The 23290-nt window shown below is 42.4% G+C and overlaps 1 protein-coding gene across 1 annotated transcript in view; it reads left to right on the forward strand.

Moving 5' to 3' along the window:
- Positions 1–4288, forward strand: part of P2RX4 (purinergic receptor P2X 4) — a 109809-nt gene extending 105521 nt beyond the window's left edge. The window contains exon 12 of the mRNA XM_073626522.1: positions 960–4288. Within this exon, the coding sequence (XP_073482623.1) occupies positions 960–995 (36 nt within the window). The 3' untranslated portion in view covers positions 996–4288. The remainder of the gene's footprint in view (positions 1–959) is intronic.
- The last annotated feature ends 19002 nt before the right edge of the window (positions 4289–23290 follow it).

The raw sequence follows: 23290 nt of genomic DNA on the forward strand, positions 1-23290 counted from the left end.
GCATTTTTTACAGGTCTGAACAGAGGTGTATTGTTTTCCATGGGTCCATGCACACAGCTGTGTAGAGATCAGTAAGTTTGCTCTGCATTCAGATACCCATACAGCTCAAAGATAAAATAAAACCGCTTTTGCTGCAAAGTTCAGCTTCAATACAGAGTTTTTTGTCCACACTACTTTTTATGCCACTAGATGTTCCCAGTCTGATGGCCAGCATAATTCAACCCACTTCCTCTGAGCCCAGGTTTCCTGGACCCACGTCAGCCTTTTAACTGTACAGTAAAATCAGAAGCAGCACAGTGATGAGCTCATCTTTCTGCCAATCTGCTGTCTCTTCTTATGCATGTTTCTTGTCAGCACATGAACTGATTGACTGCTGCTTTCCCTTCTCCATTCTGAGCACTGCTCAACAGGGACTGCTAGAGGCCAATACCAAGTCAAATTCATGTACCTACACTACTTGCATGCGTATACTTACCTACAATACCATTGCACAGAGCGGCCCCCAAACCTCTTCTCAGGTTCCCTGCCGACGCTCATGGCTCCTCCTCTTCTCCATTATAGGGAACCGCACCTCCTGACCCGGGTTATGTGCATCTATTGACAAGCCTATTGTGGCTCAGCCACGCTCTCTGCTCAAAAGATTTGATTGACAGCAGCAGAAGCCAATGGCACCCGCTGCTGCCTCTGTGAGCAGAGAGGAGAGCCACTGCAGACAGGCATAGCACTGAATCGGGGGCGGGCTCAGGTGAGTATACAGGGGGGTTGAGGGGCTGATAAAAAGCACTGGGACATTTTTTATGCAGGGAATGCATTAAGGTAAATGTCCATTCTTTAGAACTATTTTAATAAGATAGTACTGAACTTCCTTATTTGTAGCTGCCTAGAGTTATGCATCAAATTTGAAGTATCTAGCAAAGTTACTTTATCACATATGTAAGTAATTACTATTTTTATTCCAGGGAAATGATGGATCACATGGATCAGAAGACCATTGAAACAGAGTAAAAGAATAGGGCACCGTTTGGAACACAGGAGTGATTTTGAGTATTTCCTTCATTGGAATGCCTGAACAAAACATTCCAGTTAGCGGTCACCTTTGATCTGATGTTTGGGTGGCAGTGGTTTTACCATCAGCCTGTGTGCACATGGTCTAATTATTGTAATTATGCAATTTTCTAAATGGTCCAAATTGTATTTCATTATGTTATTTATCACTGTTGTATACACTTTTTCGAATGTATTCTCAAAAAGGGCTAGATCTAAGGGTTTTTACTATTTTTGTAAGCACTTTTTTGAGCTAAAATGTGAATCTGTTTTTGTAGAGATAAGTACTTAAAGGCACTTTGTCACAATAGAAAATACCTGTGTGAGAAGACTGTGATGGACGCAGCCATTCACTAAATGTTTGTCCTGAGCTTAGTCCCAAGTACTCGCACAGGGGCTCACCTTCATAGCAGATTGCCTGACTTTACTAAATGGAATGTACATTATTCTGGACTTTTGCAGATGGCTGAACCTCAAGTCTACCTATTATATTACTTGATACTCTCATTAGTAGTTTTAACTATGCTTTGAAACAACCTTTGCATAACCGGAGTTTTACTCTCCCCATGTAATATATACTCCTGATCAATAGGAGAGGAGCCACTGCCTATGCTTGATGTCGCTCCAGTCATCCAATTGCAGTTCTACAGACATAGCTTTTCATTTTTGAACCTTTTGGGAAAAAAGGTCCTAACGTGCATAGTATCTTGTACCACCACCAGCTTAAAGGAGGACAAAAGCATCACCCAGCATGGCTGATGTTCTTGCACCCAGTTGTCTGCTGATCTAAATTATGTACAAGTAGATATAGCTACTAAATCTTTTAAGAGTTTGGGACATCTGCCATCGTTACCACTAATAGAAATAATGTCACCTGTTATAACTTTGATTGAAGAACAGTAAGATTACAACATTACTAGCCATTCAATTTTTTTGGGGTTCAGCACCTTAGGATGAATGAGAGAATTCACTTGATTCCTAAACTGCATGGATGGCTAAGATTGCAGTGACTGCTATTGTATCCTGACAGCCGGCATCAGCAGCTCTCAGGATATCTGAACAATGCCTACATCTGGTTTGGCCCTGTTCGATCAAATTTTTGGCTTGGCTCCTTTTTTGATTGACTTTTTAAAGCCAGGTGGTGGCAACCTGGCCACCTATGGAATGAATTTGGCCAGTTCTACAGTAATTGGTAGACATGTGATCTGTGTATGGCCATCTTTAGTTTTGTATGAATCATAAATTTCCCCCTGTAATGCTCTAAAGTAGCATTGTGAAAGATTAAAACCTGTCCCTGACCACTTCATTATGGGTTTGTTGAGAGTCAAAATCTGTCTCCTCTTGAGTGCTAAATCTACTTTTGCAAATCTGCCAAAATGGCAAATATGGCTGTTTGGCAACATCTAGGTGCATTTGCGACCCTTGCACCTACAGTCCTAAACAAGAGGCAGTCCAATTTGTGTATAATTGTGTGGCCAATATTCTTGATAAATCTCCCCTTGAGTGTTCTGTTTAGATGCCTCTAATGCAGACTAAACACAATAGTGCACTTGCGTTCATAGTAATAATTATCTTTAAACTGCCCCAGGCCCAATCACTTTACTAAAACAATGAAATATGAATGTGTGGAAACTTGCCTAGTTATGCACCTATCTTGTGAAAACGTATTTATAAAGTCTGGCATTTGTGTGTGGTGACCCTTTTTAATGCACCGCCATCACACCATGACAATTCATGCATTGTGTCACTGGGCCAGGAGTGTCTATTGCATTACTTTAGATTTTGGGTGAGCCAATATTTATTTGAATCATTTTCTTAAAGAAGGGAACTTCAAATGTTTAGAGATATAGCCAGTAAAATAAAGACCTAAATGCTGTAATTCACATGGCACAAGGGTGCTAACGGTAGCTACATTTTAATAAGAGATAGTGCCAGAATGGACCAAAGATATATACCTTTATATAGCGGCAGGAGGCAGCTCTCTGTTACATTTATCATGTGGTGGTTTCCCCTGGAGTAGGTGTTTGATTTACTTTTTCGTCACCCCTATAATGTGATAAACTTATTAAAGTTGCTGTATTCTTTATAGGCCCAAGCGTATGTATACATGTTACCATGCGTTTGCAAACGGCTCCCTTCCCAACACACACCTACACTTTTTTTCATATCTATATCCTCTGTTCTGAATTGGCCACAACAAATTTTTATTTCAAAGAATAATTTCAGGCACTTTTTTTTTTTTTGCTGGAATGGGGAAAAGTAACCCCTCTGTCTGGTTTTTAATTTTGTCTCGGTGGTATTTTTTTACTTTCACTTTCTGCCCCTGTGACACCCTTACAAGAAATGGGAGGGGGGGTAGGTAGAGAGAATTGTTTTCACCAAGACAGGAATCACTTAACCCCACTTCTCCACTGAAGAGATTTCCCCTCACTTTCTGTCCTTACAGAAAGTCAGGCAAAAGCTTCCCAACAGGGACATGCAAAGCCATAAAAGCTAATGAGAGGCTCTAACCCAGCCCTTCTCAACATTTAACCCCAGGGGAACCCTCTAAAACAAATGTCAGGCCTTGGGGAACCCATAGAAAAACCAGTTGATTGGGGTCAATGGGAAAAACAGCCTTTACATTGGTAGTCTGTAGGAAGAATGTAACCCTTTTAGTGAGGGTCAGGCTGCCACTCTTATAGAGCTCTACAAAGATCGTTGGTGTCATGCCGCTCGCCTTGCCATGGAGTTGGCCCTTGAACTACACAGGCACTGTCAGGTAGGACATCAGTTAGCTACAACTCCAGGAACCCCTAACAACAACCTCTGAAGGACCCAAGGTTTGCACAGAACCCTGGTTGCGAATGACTGCACTAACCCTTCTCTGTTCTATTAAAAAAAAGGTTTTGGTTGAAGTTTATGAAATCCTGAGTGTTGTTTACAATATGAAAAGTTGTACAGGCCTCCTGTGAAAGTAGAATCTGTTATAAAGGAAATTGGAAGATTTTCGTTTGTAAATGCTGCTTCTTTCTGATGTTCTACAGGGATCACAGTCACTATCAAGCTTACCTGTCTCCTATTGTTCAATAATTGCAATCAGTCATTGCAGATATGTAGAAAAAAAAAGGACTGAATTCTGAGGGACTAATGGTTTATCTAATTGATCATGATACGTTCATTTAATTGATCATGATACTCTGGTCAACTGATGATATAACACATGTGTCATAAGAACAGAATGTCTCTGTAATCATAGACTGGTGTCCCAATAGTGACGTATAGTCAAAGAAAATGTGATAATCCGCAGTGGATAAATGTGAACAGTATAACAGTCCCTTCTGCTTCCCAAATCTCAGTTCAGATGCCATCAAACTCATGAAAGGATGGGGTACGCTTACCGGAACTGTTGGATTCTTCTGCCATAAGCATAGAATCAATTGAGCTGTGTGCCACCCTGGGCAAGTGAGTGTAGTGGTTGAAGGCAGATGGAGCCTCTATGAGGCCTGGATGTCACCTCTGGATACACGGGAAATGGATCAAAACCTGGTTCCAAGGTTGAAGATGTTTTCTCAATTCCCGAAAGTATATGGAAAAGAAAAGGGATGCCTCCACATAGTGTAAATCCGGGTAATTTATTTACTAAAAAACCGCTATACATAAAAGTGATCACAGATATAAAAAAGGCAGTGTACAGGGTATAAAAACCGCCCTACGCGTTTCGATCAACAGACCTTCAACAGGGGCCCCCGTTCCCGTGTATCCAGAGGTGACATCCAGGCCTCATAGAGGCTCCATCTGCCTTCAACCACCACACTCACTTGCCCAGGGTGACACACAGCTCGATTTGATTCTATGCTTATGGCAGTAGAATCCAACAGTTCCGGTAAGCGTACCCCATCCTTTCATGAGTTTGATGACATCTGAACTGAGATTTGGGAAGCAGAAGGGACTGTTATACCGTTCACATTTATCCACTGCGGATTATCACATTTTCTTTGACTATACGTCACTATTGGGACACCAGTCTATGATTACAGAGACATTCTGTTCTTATGACACATGTGTTCTTTAGCGCTACAATTTATTGAACATAGGTACACATTTTAGTCACATGGTTTGTAGCAGCTTTTGTTTTTCTTTCTAGGTAGCGCATGAATCATTTTCCTTTCCTTTGATGATATAACACCTCCCAGAGCTCATGGTGGTATTCCAAGTCATGAGCAATTGAGCAATCTCATGGATTATATTCAACTGTGTGGCTTTTTTCAGCTCATGTAGTTATTGAGTACAGGGGACATATTTGCTGGGTCACAAGTTATTGCAGTGCAGGTAAGGGGTGCCCTTGGTGTTAAAAACACTTTTCTGCAAACATGCACTGAGTGATTAAACTTGTTGCATTTTTTGTGTTGATAACCAAAGATCAAATACAGTGTCATCATACTATTTTTCTTGTCACTGTGTAAAAACAGATGGTAGATATGGTAAGATTCCTATGGCACCAGTTCCTTGCATTGACCGATACAGTGTACATTGTATCCACCAGCTGCTGATCTCTACTCATTAAGGGAAAGTACACACAAGGTCTGGAGGCTGGTGGATCACCAGTAGAGAGGACTGCAGCACCATCAAGCAATGAGGCCATTTCATTTTATATGCCAAAAACCGTCCACAGTAGTGTTCACGAGGCTTAATAGGAGTGTATAATGGTTTGCACATATACTTGAACTATTAGGACTAAGGAAATCTTTTTAATAAAAGACTGACAACTTTTGATGAGCTCTCTCTTTAGCTAATCCTCAATGGTCTGGGGATCCTTTTGTTATTTATTAACTGTTTGTAAAATAGAGATTGTGTACACATACAGTCATGGCTGAAATTGTTGGCACCCCAGAAATTTTTCCAGAAAATCAAGTATTTCTCACAGAAAGGTATTGCATTAACACATGTTTTGCTATACACATTTATTCCCTTTGTGTGTATTGGAACAAAACAAAAAAAGGGAGGAAAATAGCTAATTGGACATAATGTCACACAAAACTCCAAAAATGGGCTGGTCAAAATTCTTGGCACCCTTAACTTAATATTTGGTTGCACACCCTTTGGAAAAAATAACTGAAATCAGTCACTTCCTATATAACCATCAATAAACTTCTTACACCTCTCACCCGGAATTTTGGACCACTCTTCCTTTGCAAACTGCTCCAGGTCTCTCTTATTGGAAGTGCGCCTTTTCCCAACAGCAATTTTAAGATCTCTCCACAGGTGTTCAATGGGATTTAGATCTGGACTTATTGCTGGCCACTTTAGAACTCTCCAGCGCTTTATTTATTTCTGGGTGCTTTTTGACGTATGTTTGGGGTCATTGTCCTGCTGGAAGACCCAGGATCTCGGACGCAAATCTTTCTGACACTGGGCTCTATAGTGTGACCCAAAATCCTTTGGTAATCCTCAGATTTCATGATGCCTTGCACACATTCAAGGCACCCAGTGCCAGAGGCAGCAAAACAACCCCAAAACATCATTGAACCTCCACCATATTTCACTGTAGGTACTGTTCTTTTCTTTGTAGGCCTCATTCCGTTTTTGGTAAACAGTAGAATGATGTGCTTTACCAAAAAGCTCTATCTTGGTCTCATCTGTCCACAAGACGTTTTCCCAGAAGGACTTTGGCTTACTCAAGTACATTTTGGCAAACTGTAGTCTTGCTTTTTTGTGTCTCTGTGTCAGCAGTGGGGTCCTCCTGGGTCTCCTGCCATAGCGTTTCATTTAAATGTCGACGGATAGTTTGCGTTTACACTGATGCTCCCTGCGCCTGCAGGACAGCTTGAATTTCTTTGTAACTTGTTTGGGGCTGCTTATCAACCGTCCGGACTATCCTGCGTTGCAACCTTTCATCAATTTTTCTCTTCCGTCCACACCCAGAGAGATTAGCTACAGTGCCATGGGTTGCAAACTTCTTGATAATGTTGCGCACTGTGGACAAAGGCAAATCTAGATCTCTGGAGATGGACTTGTAACCTTGAGATTGTTGATATTTTTCTACAATTTTGGTTCTCAAGTCCTCAGACAGTTCTCTTCTCCTCTTTCTGTTGTCCATGCTTAGTGTGGCACACACAGACACACAATGCAAAGACTAAGTGAACTTCTCTCCTTTTTATCTGCTTTCAGGTGTGATTTTTATATTGCCCACACCTATTACTTGCCCCAGGTGAGTTTAAAGGAGCATCACATGCTTGAAACAATCTCATTTATCCACAATTTTGAAAGGGTGCCAAGAATTTTGACCAGTCCATTTTTGAAATTTTGTGTGACATTATGTCCAATTTGCTTTTTTTTCCTCCTTTTTTTGTTTTGTTCCAATACACACAAAGGGAATAAATGTGTTTAGCAAAACATGTTACTGCAATACTTTTCTGTGAGACATACTTGATTTTCTGGAAAAATTTCTGGGGTGCCAACAATTTTGGCCATGACTGTAGCTAATCAGATATAAAACCTCAGTTGAAAAGCTTATAAAATGTACAGTTTCCATTTAATCTTTCTATAATGTTGCATAAACAAAAACACAATTATTTCAAATCAAAAGGGAAATTGTGTTATATTTCATTTTTAATTGCTGCTTGTTCCTTCTGGAGAGATTTCCTCTCCCTGTCCAGATGTCTGCTACTGATACAGGAATGGAAGGGAAATCATTCAAAATGTAGACACAAACAGTGGGTTCTAACCCTTATTCAAAAATTATTAAAAAAAAAAAATGACGGTAGTTATGTTTTTAACATTTTGTTTTGGTTTTCATTTAAACTTTCTATGAAAAAGACACATGTATAGTAAGGATGACATCTAGTCAGGTATACTCTATGCCTGGGGTCTGTAAACTTTCTAAACGGCCAGTTTACAGTCCTTCACATTTAAGGGGGCTGGACTGTGGCTGGTGGGATTAGAAAATGCCCCAGTGTCAATGGGAGTAAGAAAAAAAACGTATTTATCGGCGTATAACACGCGCTGGCGTATAACACGCACCCCAAGTTTAGGAGGGAATTTTAAGGAAAAAAACTTTTAGGCGGGAAGTTTAAGGAAAAAAACTTACATTTAAATGCCCATCAATGCAGCCTTATCAGTGTATCTACAGCCTTCCCCAGTGTCTTTGCAGCCTTGTGCCATTATTGCAGCCTTCCCTGTGTCATTGCAGCCTTCCCGGTGTCTTTGCAGGTTTGTGTCTTTTAAAATTGGCGCCGATCCAGATACACAAAGCCGAGTGTACTTCGGCTAGACTCGGCTCTGCTTACAGTCAGGGGCGGGACTGCGAGAGGAGCTGAGTCCAGCCGAAGTACACTCGGCTTTGTGTATGTCAGCTCCGCTTGCTCCTCTCCTCACAATCAGCGGGGATCGGCGTATAACACGCACACACGATTTCCCCCTGATTTTAATGGGAAAAAAGTGTGTGTTATACACCCATAAATACGGTACATGATGCATATGGCAGTAGGAGGAGGAGTAGGACCCCATTGTCAGTGGAAGGACTATTATCCCATTGTTGGAGTCAGTGGAAGGAATGGTGCCTCATCATTGGAGGAATAGTGCTCCAAGGGCTGGTAAGCAAAGGGCCACAAGTTGGAGATCATTGCTCTAGTATACTATAAGGAAACCTGCAAAATACCTTTATGTTCAGGATTCCATGTTGTATATAGTAAGAGTCCACAATACAATACTGTTTTTATTGTTGGGTAATCATCTTCATGTGTTGAGGTGCTAACAAACACCTTAAGCAGAACTAAATGCATCAATTTAACTGTTTCTCAGAACAGTTACTTTCAAGGCATGCTGTGAATGATAACTGTCACAGCTGCCTCTGCTCCCAACCAAATGCTCAAGCCAATAAATGACTGCAGTAGCCACCATGGCTACTGCAGTTCAAACAGAGGTTAAGGTGGCAGCTTCATTGGCCTTTCTACAAAGATTCCAGTGCATTTCTCCTGCCAAGCAAGTCTGTGTACAACCACCTATGGACACGAATGGCTGTACTTTGGTATACAGCAGTACTTGCATTTGGGAAAAAAGGTCTATGTAGTATGCCCGTACCAGCATCTACCTGAGTACACCTGTGCATAGCCATTCATATTGGTGGCTGTATGCAGTTCCTGAGCGGGGAAAATGCACTGGAATTTACATTGCATAGGCTTAGATTTTTTGTTACCAAGACAATCAAATTGCTTGTGTGTGCAGAGATCTGCAATTATAGATGTTGTGCTAAGTGCTGTCTTCTCATGTCAAGAGTCTGGGAGGTGGAATCCTTTCATTGTTCTGTATGGACGAATGTAATCCAATACAGGGTTTATATTGAAATTTTCTTTTACTTCCTGTTAACCACTGTATTGAACACATGCTATATTAAATAAAAACACTGTATGACATCATATCCATATAAAATTCCCCCCAAAAAGTGTGAAAAGTGTTCTTTTGCAATAAAATGTGGCTATTTCTGTGGACATGTGTAATTGGGGAAATATGCACAGGTGGTCTGTACTTCACATCATAAAGCCTTGTAAAATGGATACCTGATTTTTTTTTTTTTAACCGCAGGGGGGTATTTAAGTCAAAGGAGTTGTAAGTGGGATGGAAAAAGGGGCCAAAAATCTTGCTGGAAACATTTGCAATTCTTTGTAATAAAATAAACTTATGCTGACTGTTGTGGCTTATAGTGATTTATTAATTTTTTACATCAGAAAATTGTAATGATTACAGACAGTGTTTGCCTTAAAAGAGGCTGCAGCCTTGACATCTTTAACACTGTGATGCCAGCTCTAGATGTGAGCATCAGGCATAACTGGATTTCACCACTGATACCTGTGCATGTGTCTCTAGGTAACAGAAGGCTGAGCGGTTAGTGCAGAAGGTGTCTTGCAGTGTGAATGTACTTGCATCCTTATTAATCATAGTGCCAACAAGCAGGTTATTTAACCGCTTCAGCCCCGGAAGAATTTGCCTCCTTCCTGACCAGAGCACTTTTTTTGCGATTCAGCACTGCCTCATTTTAACTGACAATTGCGCGATGTTGTACCCAAAACAAAATTTCACGTCCTTTTTTCCCACAAATAGAGCTTTCTTTTGGTTGTATTTGATCACCTCTGCGGTTTTTATTTTTTGCGCTATAAACAAAAAAAGAGCGCCAATTTTGAAAAAAAAAAAAATGCATTATTTTTTGCTATAATAAATATCCCTCAAAAATATATAAAAAAAGGAAAAAAAATTTTTCCTCAGTTTAGGCCGATATGTATTCTACATATTTTTGGTAAGAAAAAAATCGCAATAAGCGTATATTGGGTGGTTGCGCAAAAGTTATAGCGTCTACAAAAGAGGGGATGGTTTTATGGCTTTTTTTTTTATTAGTAATGGTGGCGATCTGCAATTTTTATTGGGACTGCAACATTATGGCGGACACATTGGACATTTTTTACACTATTTTGGGTCCGTTGTCATTTATACAGCGATCAGTGCTATAAAAATGCATTGATTACTATGTAACTGGCAGTGAAGGGGTTAACCACTAGGGGGCGGTGATGGGGTTAAGTGTGTACTAGGGAGTGATTCTAACTGGGGGGGGGCTACACCTCACAAGACAGCGATCACTGCTCTCGATGACAGAGAGCTGTGATCTCTGTCCTGTCACTAGGCAGTACTGGGAAAGGTTTTGTTTACAAAAGCATCTCCCCGTTCTACCTCTCTGTGACACGATTGCGGGCACCCGGCGGACATCGAGTCTGTGGGACCCGCGGTCATGGAGACCGCGGCGCGCCCGCAGCACCGCTTCTTAAAGCGGACGTACCTGTATGCCCTTTTGCCCACCAGTGCCATTCTGCCAACGTAAATCGGCGTGTGCTGGTTGGCAAGCGGCTAGAGTGGAATTCCAACTTTCTTTTCACTAGAATTGAATGGAATGATCAATCCCGGCATAGATCATACCTCTGTACCATGTTGCTCTGTTGTCTGCAGATCCTCTAATATTCTGGGTTTAGTTGTGGCTTTCTTACAATGACACTCTGTATAACCTGCTGATAGACTCTGTCCCTTCCAGAGCCACTTCCTGCAGCAGCCAGTCTATAACATTCCCCTTTGTAGTCTTTCAGACTCTGCAAATGATGTAACTTCCTTCACCGCTCTGATGATGGGTGAGATTGAATACATCATAATTAGTATTCAATCCTGCCCTGTCACCCCTACAGGAAGAGTCCAAACCTCCCAAATCCCGCCTCACAGATCCCAGCATTATTTAAGGAAATACCTTCATACACAGCCTGTTCTGATAGCTGTGCTGTTGCTGGGCAGGATTGAATGGATCACAATTAAAATTCAATCCTGCCAATTAAATACGCTGACCAGTGTGACCCCCTCAGATCACGTCCTCCCAGAGTTCTGCTCTCTGTGATCGGATTCATTTACATATGAGGAAAACCCCTTCATAATAACCTCCCATAGCCCTTCCGCTGTAGTCTTGCAGTAAGTCATTATTCTTTGGCATGATGCAAGACAGGAATGACACAGGAGGTGGTACGTCACACTTACACCTTTCTCCACCCACATGAAGGTCCAGGAACACCCACGCTAACCCTAGGACCCACCCACATCAACTTCCAGAACTGGTACAAGTGACTCCCATAGCCTACCTTTTAGCTGTAGAGGCTCAAAGGATCATGGGGCGTGTAGTATTAGCACTGTAGAAGGATGGAAACTGGAAGTCAGAGAACTTTAAAATTCAGCCAGGAGGAGGAATGACATCAGACACAGAAACCTGCTGTATACTGCTAATGGAGGTAAGGTCACATAAACTGACAGTAGAGTCGTGATTCATTTACATGCAAAATGCATCTGTTTTGGGGAGGAAAAGCCGGAGTTCCTCTTTAAAGCTGAGCCCTGCCATGACGTCTTCAGCTGTTATTCTGTTTCAAGGGATTCTGCAATCTGGTCCTGATACTGACCCAGCTAACCTTTGACGCCTCTGGAATTCTTTCTAGGTGATCTCAGCTGAGATTGGTGTGAACAGGGAGATTCTCACAGGTCATTTTAATCCTCATGGTTAAGGCTGGGTACATCCACGAGCCACTGTCATTTACATTGGGTTATATCAGTGGAGGATGCATAAGTACTTGGGGTCACCTAAAAATTGCCTCTGTGCAATGCTGTATACCTTGCATAGTACATTGAGAGCCTCTAATCCTAGGGTGCTTCGGTGTACAAATACTAACTCTGGTTCTTGATGTCAAGGTCAGGCTTGCCCTTGTTCTTCTATGCCTCCCTATGGTCACTGGGGATGACCACCTTAGCTATAGGCCAGCAGTGAGGCACAAGAAAGAACAGACCAGGATTTGACTTCAAGAACTGAAGTTGAATGTTATATAATACAGCAGCTTGAGTTTTGAGGCTTCTGTAGAACTCTGAAAGGCAGGGGTGGCCCATCCATTAGGGGTACAGGGCGCCGCCCCCTTATCCATGTGTCTGGCCCCTTGCAGGACACTGGATGCATTGATTCCAATGGGGGGGTGTTTTTTTTTTTTTTTTTTTTTTTTGAAGCACCTGATTAGAGCCAGAGGCCCCAATAGGCTTCAAAATAGGGTGGGCTCAGGGAATGCGAACCCGAGCCAACCCAGATGTGTTATACTGATCCTTCTCTCAGCCAATCAGGAAGCGGGTCTTGAGGACAGGCGATTCTATTTGACACCTAGGAGGAGGGAAGGAGCCGCATGACAGGAGCTGTCATGATGGAGGAGAGGACACAGGAGCGGCTGTCCGCCACCTGCCACCCAAATGAGGTAAGTGCCGGACCAACCTGCAGACAGCAAGCGGGGGGGAGGTGAGTGTTTGCCGCCCCCCCCCCCCCCAAAAAAAAAAGAACAGCCGTCACTCGTGAAAGGTATGTTCTTGCATACACAGCACCTACTGTATGGATCATTTATAACAGCAGTTAGGAAAGCTTGAGGATAAACTAGCAGCTAGTCTAAAAGGTTTTATTTTACCTTCCTCTGTATCAAAAGTGTTACTTATGTGTGCAAACTGGACGTACCTGTAAAAATGATGTTACTACAGTTCCAGTTTATTCTAATAGTGATAAATACATGGTATTTGAACATACGCCTTGGGAAAATGAAATGCATAGTAAAAGATAAGTTTAATGCAAGCAAAAAAGTTAACCAATAAAACTTCTACTGTAGACACCTAGAATCACATCAGCATTAAACACTTGGTACACGTTGGACTCTGCATAGCCGACTTTAATGCCATCACTCTGGTTTAGATGGCAACTGTTTTATATCTTAGGAAAAAACGTAAACGCCTTAAAAAAAAAAAAACCACATGGTGCAAAATCGTATTCTATACGTTATAGTTTGAAAACAGTGTTGCAACCCATACAACAGAAAAACCTGCAAGTAAATAGATATTTTAATAGCTATATGTGGGTTTTATACCCTAAATACATAGCTGCAGAATTCAGCCCAAAATTCGCGCTGAAATCGGACCTGAAACGAGAACCAGCACGCACCGGACCCCTGCTGTGAGCCACGTGCAGCTCATATGTGAACCGAGCCTTAATGTCAGAACCATACTTAGATACAGCAGCTATTTTGTTTATACGGATACGATATATGAATATATATTTATCCATTTTTTAAGGTTTTTTTTTACAATTTTCTTTTTTATTCTTAAATATACCAACCAGAAAAGCAAGGAAGGGTAAATCTTTGGCTTTTGGCCACAAAAAAAGAAAAAACAAAGAAAAAAATGCACAATACATCAAAAAATTATATCTGTAAATAGGAGAGTAATATGTATACAACATCAAAAGAGTAATTTTCTGATACAAAAGTGTTATGTAAATGAAAATGTAAATGTTCTGAAAAATGAAAATGGCTGGAAAGGATGTGACATGCATAATGTATGCAAATTCTGCAAATGTACAATGTTTTGCAGGACCCTGGCACTGCAAGGGTAATAGTAATTGTTACTTCACAGTAAGGCCTGACATGTAGTAAATACACAGAGTGGCTCTGCAACCAGTCCAGAGACTCCTCACTTATTTATAAAGCACATTACAGGTCATTACCAGCCAATAGAAAACGACTTGATAGTTAAATAATGGCATGCTGAGGATTGCAAGATTAATAAAACCCTGATTATAAGGGGGTTTCAAGCAATTTAACCTCAAATGTACTTAAAATTAGAAGATACATACAGTACCTGTACAGTATTGCTAGGCCTTTTTTTTCTCTGAAAATAGGTACAGGAACTCAAGCACGACCCCCGAAATGCCCTTCTCCCTTACACACACCCTCCATCAAATAGTGGGTGTGGTTAAATTTCACAATGGGGGGTCTTAAAGAGCATTAAATCCCAGGAGTGCATTACATATAGAGGGCAGAGTTCGGTGGTACACTACCTGCATAGTGCAAAGTTCAGGGGTGAGCTACACAGAGTGCAGAGTTCAGCCTTCTTCCACAGAAGCTTACCTCTGTATCCCCCATCCACATCTCACTTTCACCCCTCTTCGGCTCTGACCTCTGCATGCAATCCCCCCTCATTGCCTTATGCTCCCCCCTCCTTAAAATCTCCACCATCCTCCACATGTCCAACTTTTGCTGCTGTTTTAAGCTGAAGCACCCAGCCAGCTCTAGTACCTCCCCTCACACTGTAGTTCTCCCTGTCTTTCTCACTTGCAGGGAGATCATCCAGTGGGGGTGTTGGCATCCGCACTGCACCCTAAACACCTGCTTTTCTTTTTCCCCATCCTGCACTCAGTAGGAGCTGTTCAGATCAGATCTTTGGGAGCCAAGCTGTCACTTTTAAACACAGAAGCTGGACTTATGTGTTTACAAGTGATGGTGGTGAGCAGAGAGTAGGGGGCCAGCAGGGAGTCAGAGGTGGTGGAACTGAGTTCCACCAAGTTCCAGCTGAAAAAAAGCCCTGGCTATTGCGCTCAGTTGATATGTATGTTCTGTAATTTTAATCTAGCTCCATTCCCTGAATGGATGCAAAGCATGATTCTTCTCTAGATAGATAGCATGCATCTAAATAAATACAATGCATTGTATGTTTCTGGTGGCAGTTTTCGCAATTAGACCAGTAGAAGTCTATCTACCCAAAAACCCCTTCTGATCAGCCTTTTCCATCCAGAAAAAAAAAGCCACAGTACTGCTGACACATTGATAGCTTTTTCTTTCGTAGCCCTGTTTTGGGGGGGTTATAAGAACTGTCCCTCCCCTAAAATGATATTGCTCTAAACCTGTAGATAAATAATAGAAAAAGAACCTTCGCTAAGTGGAAGAGTAGGTTTTACCCAGGACAGGTCCTCTGTGAACAGAGGGGATTCCCTTCCTGAGAAATCAACCAGTAACCTAAACAAAGTAATTGGGAGCAGATGAGCTACTGCAACCAGCATATAACAATAACCATAAGCATACAGATGCACACCAGTATAAAAATAATACAAGCTTTATATAAAGAGATCAATATTAGTACATACATCCAATGTACAAACTGGTATTATCAGCAAAGGGCCAATAAAAGTCTTGGTGGAATTGTGCACATATGCCCTGGTGTATATACAGTCATTAATAGAGATGCCTCCAGACAAATGTTGCAGCAAAGTCCAGTTGCAGGGGCCCATGAGGATAATGTGGCATTTGTCTTTGTGTCAGAGACCTGAAGACAAGATCAGTGGTCATGGGAGGAGCCTCCAACTGTTGTCCAACCAGCCTGGAATGGAGCTTCTCACAGGCAGGAACTATGGTGTAGCACTGGAACTCAGAGCCAGCATACCTACTCTGTGCTCTCTCCCTAAGACCCCTTTCATATTGGGGCAGTTTTCAGGCGCTTTAGTGCTAGAAATAGCTTCTGCTAAGTGCCTGAAAACTGCCTTTCATTCATTCCCGTGTGTCTTTTCACACGGGGTGGTGCGCTTGTGGGACGGGAAAAAAGTCCTGCAAGCAGCATCTTTGGATGTCGGTTGGGAGCACTGTATATACCACTCCCAAAACGCCCCTGCCCATTGGAATGACTGGGCAGCGCTTAAAGCGCCTTAAAAGAGCTTTGAAAGCGCTGCAAAACAGGAGTTTTTAACCTCTTTTTCAACCAATTTTAAACAGTGGTAAAGCACTGCTAAAAATGAGAAATCTAGACTACATTTTGGCCTAAATCTGAAACGTTTTTTTTTTTTCTATGTTCTTTCTTTTCTCGTTTATATATATATTAACTAACAATGGGTATTAAATATCACCAAAAGAAAGCGTTATCTGTCTAAATAAAAAATGGGTGCAGTGTTTCATGACCGAGTAAGGGGGTAAAGGTGTCCAGTATTGAAGTGGTTAAATTAGAAGCTGTACAAATCATTTAATATAACCCTTTTGGAACTATTAATCCCTTTTGTTTATGCAGTTCTGAACAAGAGAGCCATGATGGTTTTGTGTGTGTGTCTCTCCTGCTTATTTACTAATGCTGATAATGCACAGGTTAAGGCCCTACTCACACAGTTGTGTTGTCCCCAGACGGCACCACATGCTACTTGCAATGGTGCAATTCATTATGAATACCACCCCAATGTAGGTGTGCTGCACCGCAGTGCACTATGAAGCAAAGCACTATATGCGTTGCAGTACACTACACTATTACAGTGTGCATTCATTGACTGAGGCAGCAGTGGGAGCCCATTGGCGGTTTTACAGGACAGGTTCCACTCAGAACAGGCCTCGCCATGGTCAACCAAAGAAGTTGGGTGCACGTACTCAGCGTCATATCCAAAAGTTGTCTTTGGTAAAATAGACGTATGTGTGCTGCCAGCATTGCTGCATAAGTTGAAGGGGTGGGGGGGTGAATCTGTCAGTGATCAGACCATACTCCGGACACTGCATCAAATTGGTCTGCATGGCTGTCGTCCCAGAAGGAAGCCTCTTCTAAAGATTATGCACAAGAAAGCCCACAAACAGTTTGCTGAAGACAAGCAGACTAAGGACATGGATTACTGGAACCATGTCCTGTGGTCTGATGAGTCCAACATAAACTTATTTGGTTCAGATGGTGTCAAGCGTGTGTGGCGCCAACCAGGTGAGGAAGTACAAAGACAAGTGAGTCTTGCTTACAGTCAAGAATTGTGGTGGGAATGTTATGGTCTGGGGCTACATGAATACTGCCGCCACTGGGGAGCTACAGTTCCGTAAGGGAACCACGAATGCCAACATGTACTGTGACATACTGAAGTAGAGCATGATCCCCTCCCTTCGGAGACTGGGCCGCAGGGCAGTATTCCAACATGATAACGACCCCAAACACACCTCCAAGACGACCACTGCCTTGCTAAAGAAGCTGTGGGTAAAGGTGATGGACTGGCCAAACATGTCTTCAGACCTAAACCCTATTGAGCATCTGTGGGGCATCCTCAAATGGAGGATTGGAGGAGCGCAAGGTCTCTAACATCCACCAGCTCCGTAATGTCATCATGGAGGAGTGGAAGAGGACTCCAGTGGAAACCTCTGAAGCTCTGGTGAACTCCATGCTCAAGAAGGTTAAGGCGGTGCTGGAAAATAATGGTGGCTACACAAAATATTGACACTTTCGGCCCAATTTGGACATTTTTTTACTTAGGGATGTACTCACTTTTGTTGCCAGCGGTTTAGATCTTAACGGCTATGTGTTGAGTTTTTTTGAGGTGACAGCTAATTTACACTGTTATACAAGCTGTACACTCATTACTTTACAGTGTAGCAAAGTGTAATTTCTTCAGTGTTATCACATAAAAAGATATAATAAAATGTTTACAAAAATGTGAGGGGTGTACTCACTTTTGTGAGATACTGTATTGGTGTACAATCTACGGAGATTGACATCCGTGGCTCTATGAGGCATGAACCCCATTTGGTCCGAATCTATCAAAGAAGATAACATTGGATATAGTCTAAGGGCGAGTAACTTCGTAAGGATTTTAAAATCATTATTTAACAAAGCAATGGGTCTATAGGTGGCACAGGATTTGGGATACTTAGGGGATTTGTAAATAAGAGTCAAATAGGCATGGTACATAGAAGCAGGTAACCTCCCTTCCGTGTGGCACTGAGTGTATAGGGAAGCTAAAAGTGGTGCCAAGAACTCGCCATGCAACCTGTAGAAGTCAATCGGAAGACCATCTGAGCACGGTGCTTTCCCAGGAAGGAAGGATTGAAATGCATTAAGGACTTCCAAAGCTGTAAAAGGCTGTACCAGCACCTCTCGCTGCCCGTCCAAGAACCAACTGGTAAAATTAGAGTTGAGTCGTCTAATGTTCCATGAAAGAACAGTAAAAGAGTCAACATCACGGGTAGTCAAAGTGAAGACGCAGCATTATGGGACCAGGATGAAAACTTAGAAATGTAGGAGGACAACGCATGAGCAGCAAGATCAATGTAAAGCAGCACCACAAAATATCATCATATAAACAGGTAAATAACATAACCCCAACCAGCACCAAGGTTTTGCTGTCATTAAGTCAGGAAACAAACAGTATAGCCACGGCTATCCTCAGCTCAAAGGTGAAATTTCATATCAGGTTTAACTGGCATCAAACCAATCTGCAGCCGCCTCCAGGGTGTCAAAGAAAGGAGCCTGATCACCATCAGCGACCCTCAGACCCCTTTCAGACTGAGGCATTTTTCAGGCGCTACAGCGCTAAAAATAGTGCCTGTAAAAAGCCTCAGCTGCAAATCCAGTGTGAAAGTCAGAGTGCTTTCACACTGGGGCGCTGCGCTAGGAGGTCATCACAAAAAGTCCTGCCAGCAGCTTCTTTGCAGATCTCTTTTTTATATCGCCGCTTTACTGTCGTTTTAGCAGCGCTTTGCCGGCGGTATAGCAGCGCTGCCCCATTGTTTTCAATGGGGAGGAGCGGTGGAGGAGCCGGTGTATTCACCGCTCAGCCAGGCCTTAGCAAATGCCCTTTGCAGGCAGGGACCGCGGGCCCCTTTGGTGTAGCAAAAAAAAGTAAATAGGTAGTTCTGGTGCTAGCTGTCCACATGGCTACTGAGCCCAGTATCACATCTTCAGGCTCTGCCTCTCTCCACTGCCCGTGTCACCACAGTCCACTCTACTGGCTCTGCACCCATCCCAGACTGCAATCTCCCAATCCTTTCAGGCATGCCTCCCCAGTCCTCTCCTGACTGTGTCACATACCAGCCCTCTTGGCTGCAACCTGTTATTCCTCCCTGCAGACTTGCCCGGTAGTGCTCTCTCCTGCTGTCCTCTTTTGCTCCTCCTGTCCAGGACACTTCCACGTGTTTTTAGAGAGTCCCGACCGCACCCGAGCCCAGGCCCAAGGTCACCCCCCCCCCCCCCAAAATGGGGAGCTCCCTCAAAGGCCCTGACAGCCTAGCACTCCATCTCAAGCTTCCAACCCAAACAACTCATTCCCAGCTGGGCTGACCTTGGGTATTTAAGGAAGCCTTGGTGGAGTTCTTGGTGATGCTGCCTGTGAGTCACCAGCTCTGCTCTGAGTTATTACCATCCCATATCAAAACACACCCAGGCTTGGCTGCCAGCCAAGCCTGGAAATTTACCTACTCTCACAAAACTCTAACCATACTACTTCTAGCACACTAGAGGGTGCTACACATAGCCAATGAAAAAACATAACATTAAAATGGTTGTAAAGGCTGATTCTATGCATGAGGGGAAAAAACCTTCTGTGTGCTGCTCCCCCCACAAGCCCCCCTAATACTCACCTGAGCCCCCTCTCAATCCAGCGTGCACGAGAACCTCGACTGTCCTCCTCACTGGCTGAGACAGCAGCGGGAGCCATTGGCTCCCGCTGCTGTCAATCACAGGCAAGCAAGCTGCTTGCTATTGGGGGCACTGGTCACGGGGGAGGAGTCAAGAGCGACGGTGGGGGACCCAAGAAGAGGAGGATTGGGACTGCTCTGTGCAAAACCACTGCACAGAGCAGGTAAGTATAACATGTTTGTTTTTTTTAAAACCGAAAATTTAATAACACTTTAAAATTGATGAACAAAACAAAGAGGTGTATAATAACATGGATTGGATATACAACATTCGTATGTAAGATGAAAGTATAAATGAGGAAGGAAGATCAGGAAAAAGCCCTGAATGATTACATATTATGTAAAAAAAAATGGTTTATAAATCATATAAGAAAAGATTTACCAAAATGAAACAAACAAAAAAAAAACCTGAAAAAAAGGGGTGGAGGAGCGTCAGTGGGAAAGGGAAGGAGAAGAAGGGAGATATAGGGGGTTTGGGAATTCCCGGCTGGATATCGTGTCCATGTAAACACATAAATAGAGAGTAATGGGTAGTCAAGGTTCTGAGCAGCATTATATTGCAACAATGGTGTCTAAATTTGAAGAAATTTTGATTGTGTGTCATCTAGAATAGAAGTAATTATTTTGTGAACTATAGTGTCCATGATGTGTTTTACTTCTGAAAAACTGGTGGTTTCTCTCCAAGTTTTCACAATAACCTGACATATGAAGCATATTCATTTCCTTCCTGATTTTAGAAAAAACACAAATTGTTTTTTTAAAAGAGCATTAATCAAATTATATGAGTACAGCCATAGTGATTGAACAATGTGGCAATGCCACCATATACAGTATCTCACAAAAGTGAGTACACCCCTCACATTTTCATGTGACAACACTGAAGAAATTACACTTTGCTACAATGTAAAGTAGTGAGTGTACAGCTTGTATAACAGTGTAAAATCGCTGTCCCCTCAAAATAACTCAACACACAGCCATTAATGTCTAAACTGCTGGCAACAAAAGTGAGTACACCCCAGTGAAAATGTCCAAATTGGTCCCAAAGTGTCAATATTATGTGTGGCCACCATACTGCCTTAACCCTCTTGAGCATGGAGTTCACCAGAGCTTTACAGGTTGCCACTGGAGTCCTCTTGCACTCCTCCATGTCGACATCACGGAGCTGGTGGATGTTAGAGACCTTGCTCTCCTCCACCTTCAATTTAAGGATGCCCCACAGATGCTCAATAGGGTTTAGGTCTGGAGACACGCTTGGCCAATCCATCACCTTTACCCTCAGCTTCTTTAGCAAGGCAGTGGTTGTCTTGGAGGTGTGTTTGGGGTAGTTATCATGTTCGAATACTGCCCTGCGGCCCAGTCTCCAAAGGGAGGGGATCATGCTCTGCTTCAGTATGTCACAGTACATGTTGGCATTCATGGTTTCCTCAATAAACTATAGCTCCCCAGTGCTAGCAGCACTCATGAAGCCCCAGACCATGACACTCCCACCACTATGCTTGACTGTAGACAAGACATACTTGTCTTTGTACTACTCACCTGGTCGCCGTCACACGCGCTTGACACCATCTGAACCAAATAAGTTTATCTTGGTCTCATCAGAACACAGGACATGGTTCCAGAAATCCATGTCCTTAGTCTGCTTGTTTTCAGCAAACTAATTGTAGGCTTTCTTGTGCATCATCTTTAGAAGAGGCTTCCTTCTGGGATGACAGCCATGCGGACCAATTTGATGCAGTGTGTGGCGTATGGTCTTATCACTGACAGGCTGACCCCCACCCCTTCAACCTCTGCAGCAATGCTGACAGCACTCATACGTCTATTTCCCAAAGACAACCTCTGGATATGAAGCTGAGCACCTGCACTCAACTTCTTTGGTCGACCATGGCGAGGCCTGTTCTGAGTGGAACCTGTCCTGTTAAACCGCTGTATGGTCTTGGCCACCGTGCTGCAGCTCAGTTTCAGGGTCTTGGCAATCATAGATGACAGAAACACCCAAAGTGCACCTTCCACTGTGTTAATAAAAGATGTGCCCTTACCATATAACTAGACTCCACGTTATAGGAGCCTAGTAAGACATAGATTCACACATCCTGGAGGATCCATCCACTGGATATAAACGAAAATGGCGTTAAAGCCAACCATACTGGTGTCTCCCTTTCCTTTTACTCTCATGGATGTAATATAAAGGAAGAGAAAGATCGCCATATAGTGAAAAACCGTGGTGGTTTATTGAAATTATCCACAAGTCCAACAAAACATAGATTAAAAAGTCCTGGGTTAAAAGAATCTGCAGATCACAAACAAACTAGCATGGTGTATTAAGCATAGACTCCACCCTACTAGTTTCGTCATACATGACATCATTGGGGGTGTGAAGTCTATCTAGAGAGCCACGCTTAATATAGGGTCCAGGGCAGAAAGTGCACAGCTGATCTAGTGCTAAAATTATTGCTAAATGTGGCCGTCAGTAACATATGAATAAAATGGGTTGGCCCACATATGTGAAATCCAAACCTCGTTTGTACAAAAAAGATGGCCACTCATGGTATCACATTGGATGACAAGCCTCGTTCTCGGTTAAAAAAAAAAAAGGGCCAGGCCTCATTTGCAGGTTAACATGGCCGGGACTTTGGGTAAAAAACAGAAGTCAATTTGGATAACCAAGCCTCGTTCTGGGTAAAAAAAAACGAACGACAAGTTAAGAAGGCAAAAAGGAAACCAAGCCTCATTTCCAAAAAGGAAAACCCGCAGTGTCACCCAGGAATATAGATATATGAGATCACGCCAGAAAGAATTATATATCGAGCGTGTATCTGCTACAGAGTTAAAAAAAATAAAAACTGAAAAATATGTATATAATAAGTAAAAAACGAAGACGAGCTGTTCAAAACACATTGAAAGCGACATAAAAAGGACATAGATGGGGTAACTGTGTCAAATAAAAAGAGAGTATTTAATAAAAGAAATATTGTTCTCTTTCTGCAAAGGGCCAACAAAAAGTACAGTATACAATTAAATGAACAATGAATAACAACCTGCATATGTCAAAAATTAATAGTATACCTACTAGGAAACTATAAAAAGGGTACAATGAACATATCAAGCATTATTAATGAAAACGTTGATATCCCAGTCTATGTTTTATACCAAAAGGGGCATAAGATTTTAGGTAATAAATCCACCTAACTTCCATTTGGGAAATATCTATTTTGGCAGAACCTCCTCCCCAAGGTGGTATATATTTATCTATTGCCACAAAAGAGGTACCCGTAGGGTCTCTGTTGTGGCACTGTGCAAAATGTTTAGAAACCGTATGTTCCTTATTATCCTTTCTGATTTTCCTGATGTTATTGCAGTGCTCATTGGCTCCTATGGAAAAAGTCCTAATTGTTCATCCCACATACTGTTTGCCACATGGACATGTAATAAGATCAACTACATTTTTAATAGTACATGTAATGAAGTGTTTAATTGGGTATGTT

The sequence above is a fragment of the Aquarana catesbeiana genome, linkage group LG01 (genome assembly GCF_042186555.1).
Source record: "Aquarana catesbeiana isolate 2022-GZ linkage group LG01, ASM4218655v1, whole genome shotgun sequence".
In the NCBI taxonomy this organism is placed as follows: Eukaryota; Metazoa; Chordata; class Amphibia; order Anura; family Ranidae; genus Aquarana; species Aquarana catesbeiana.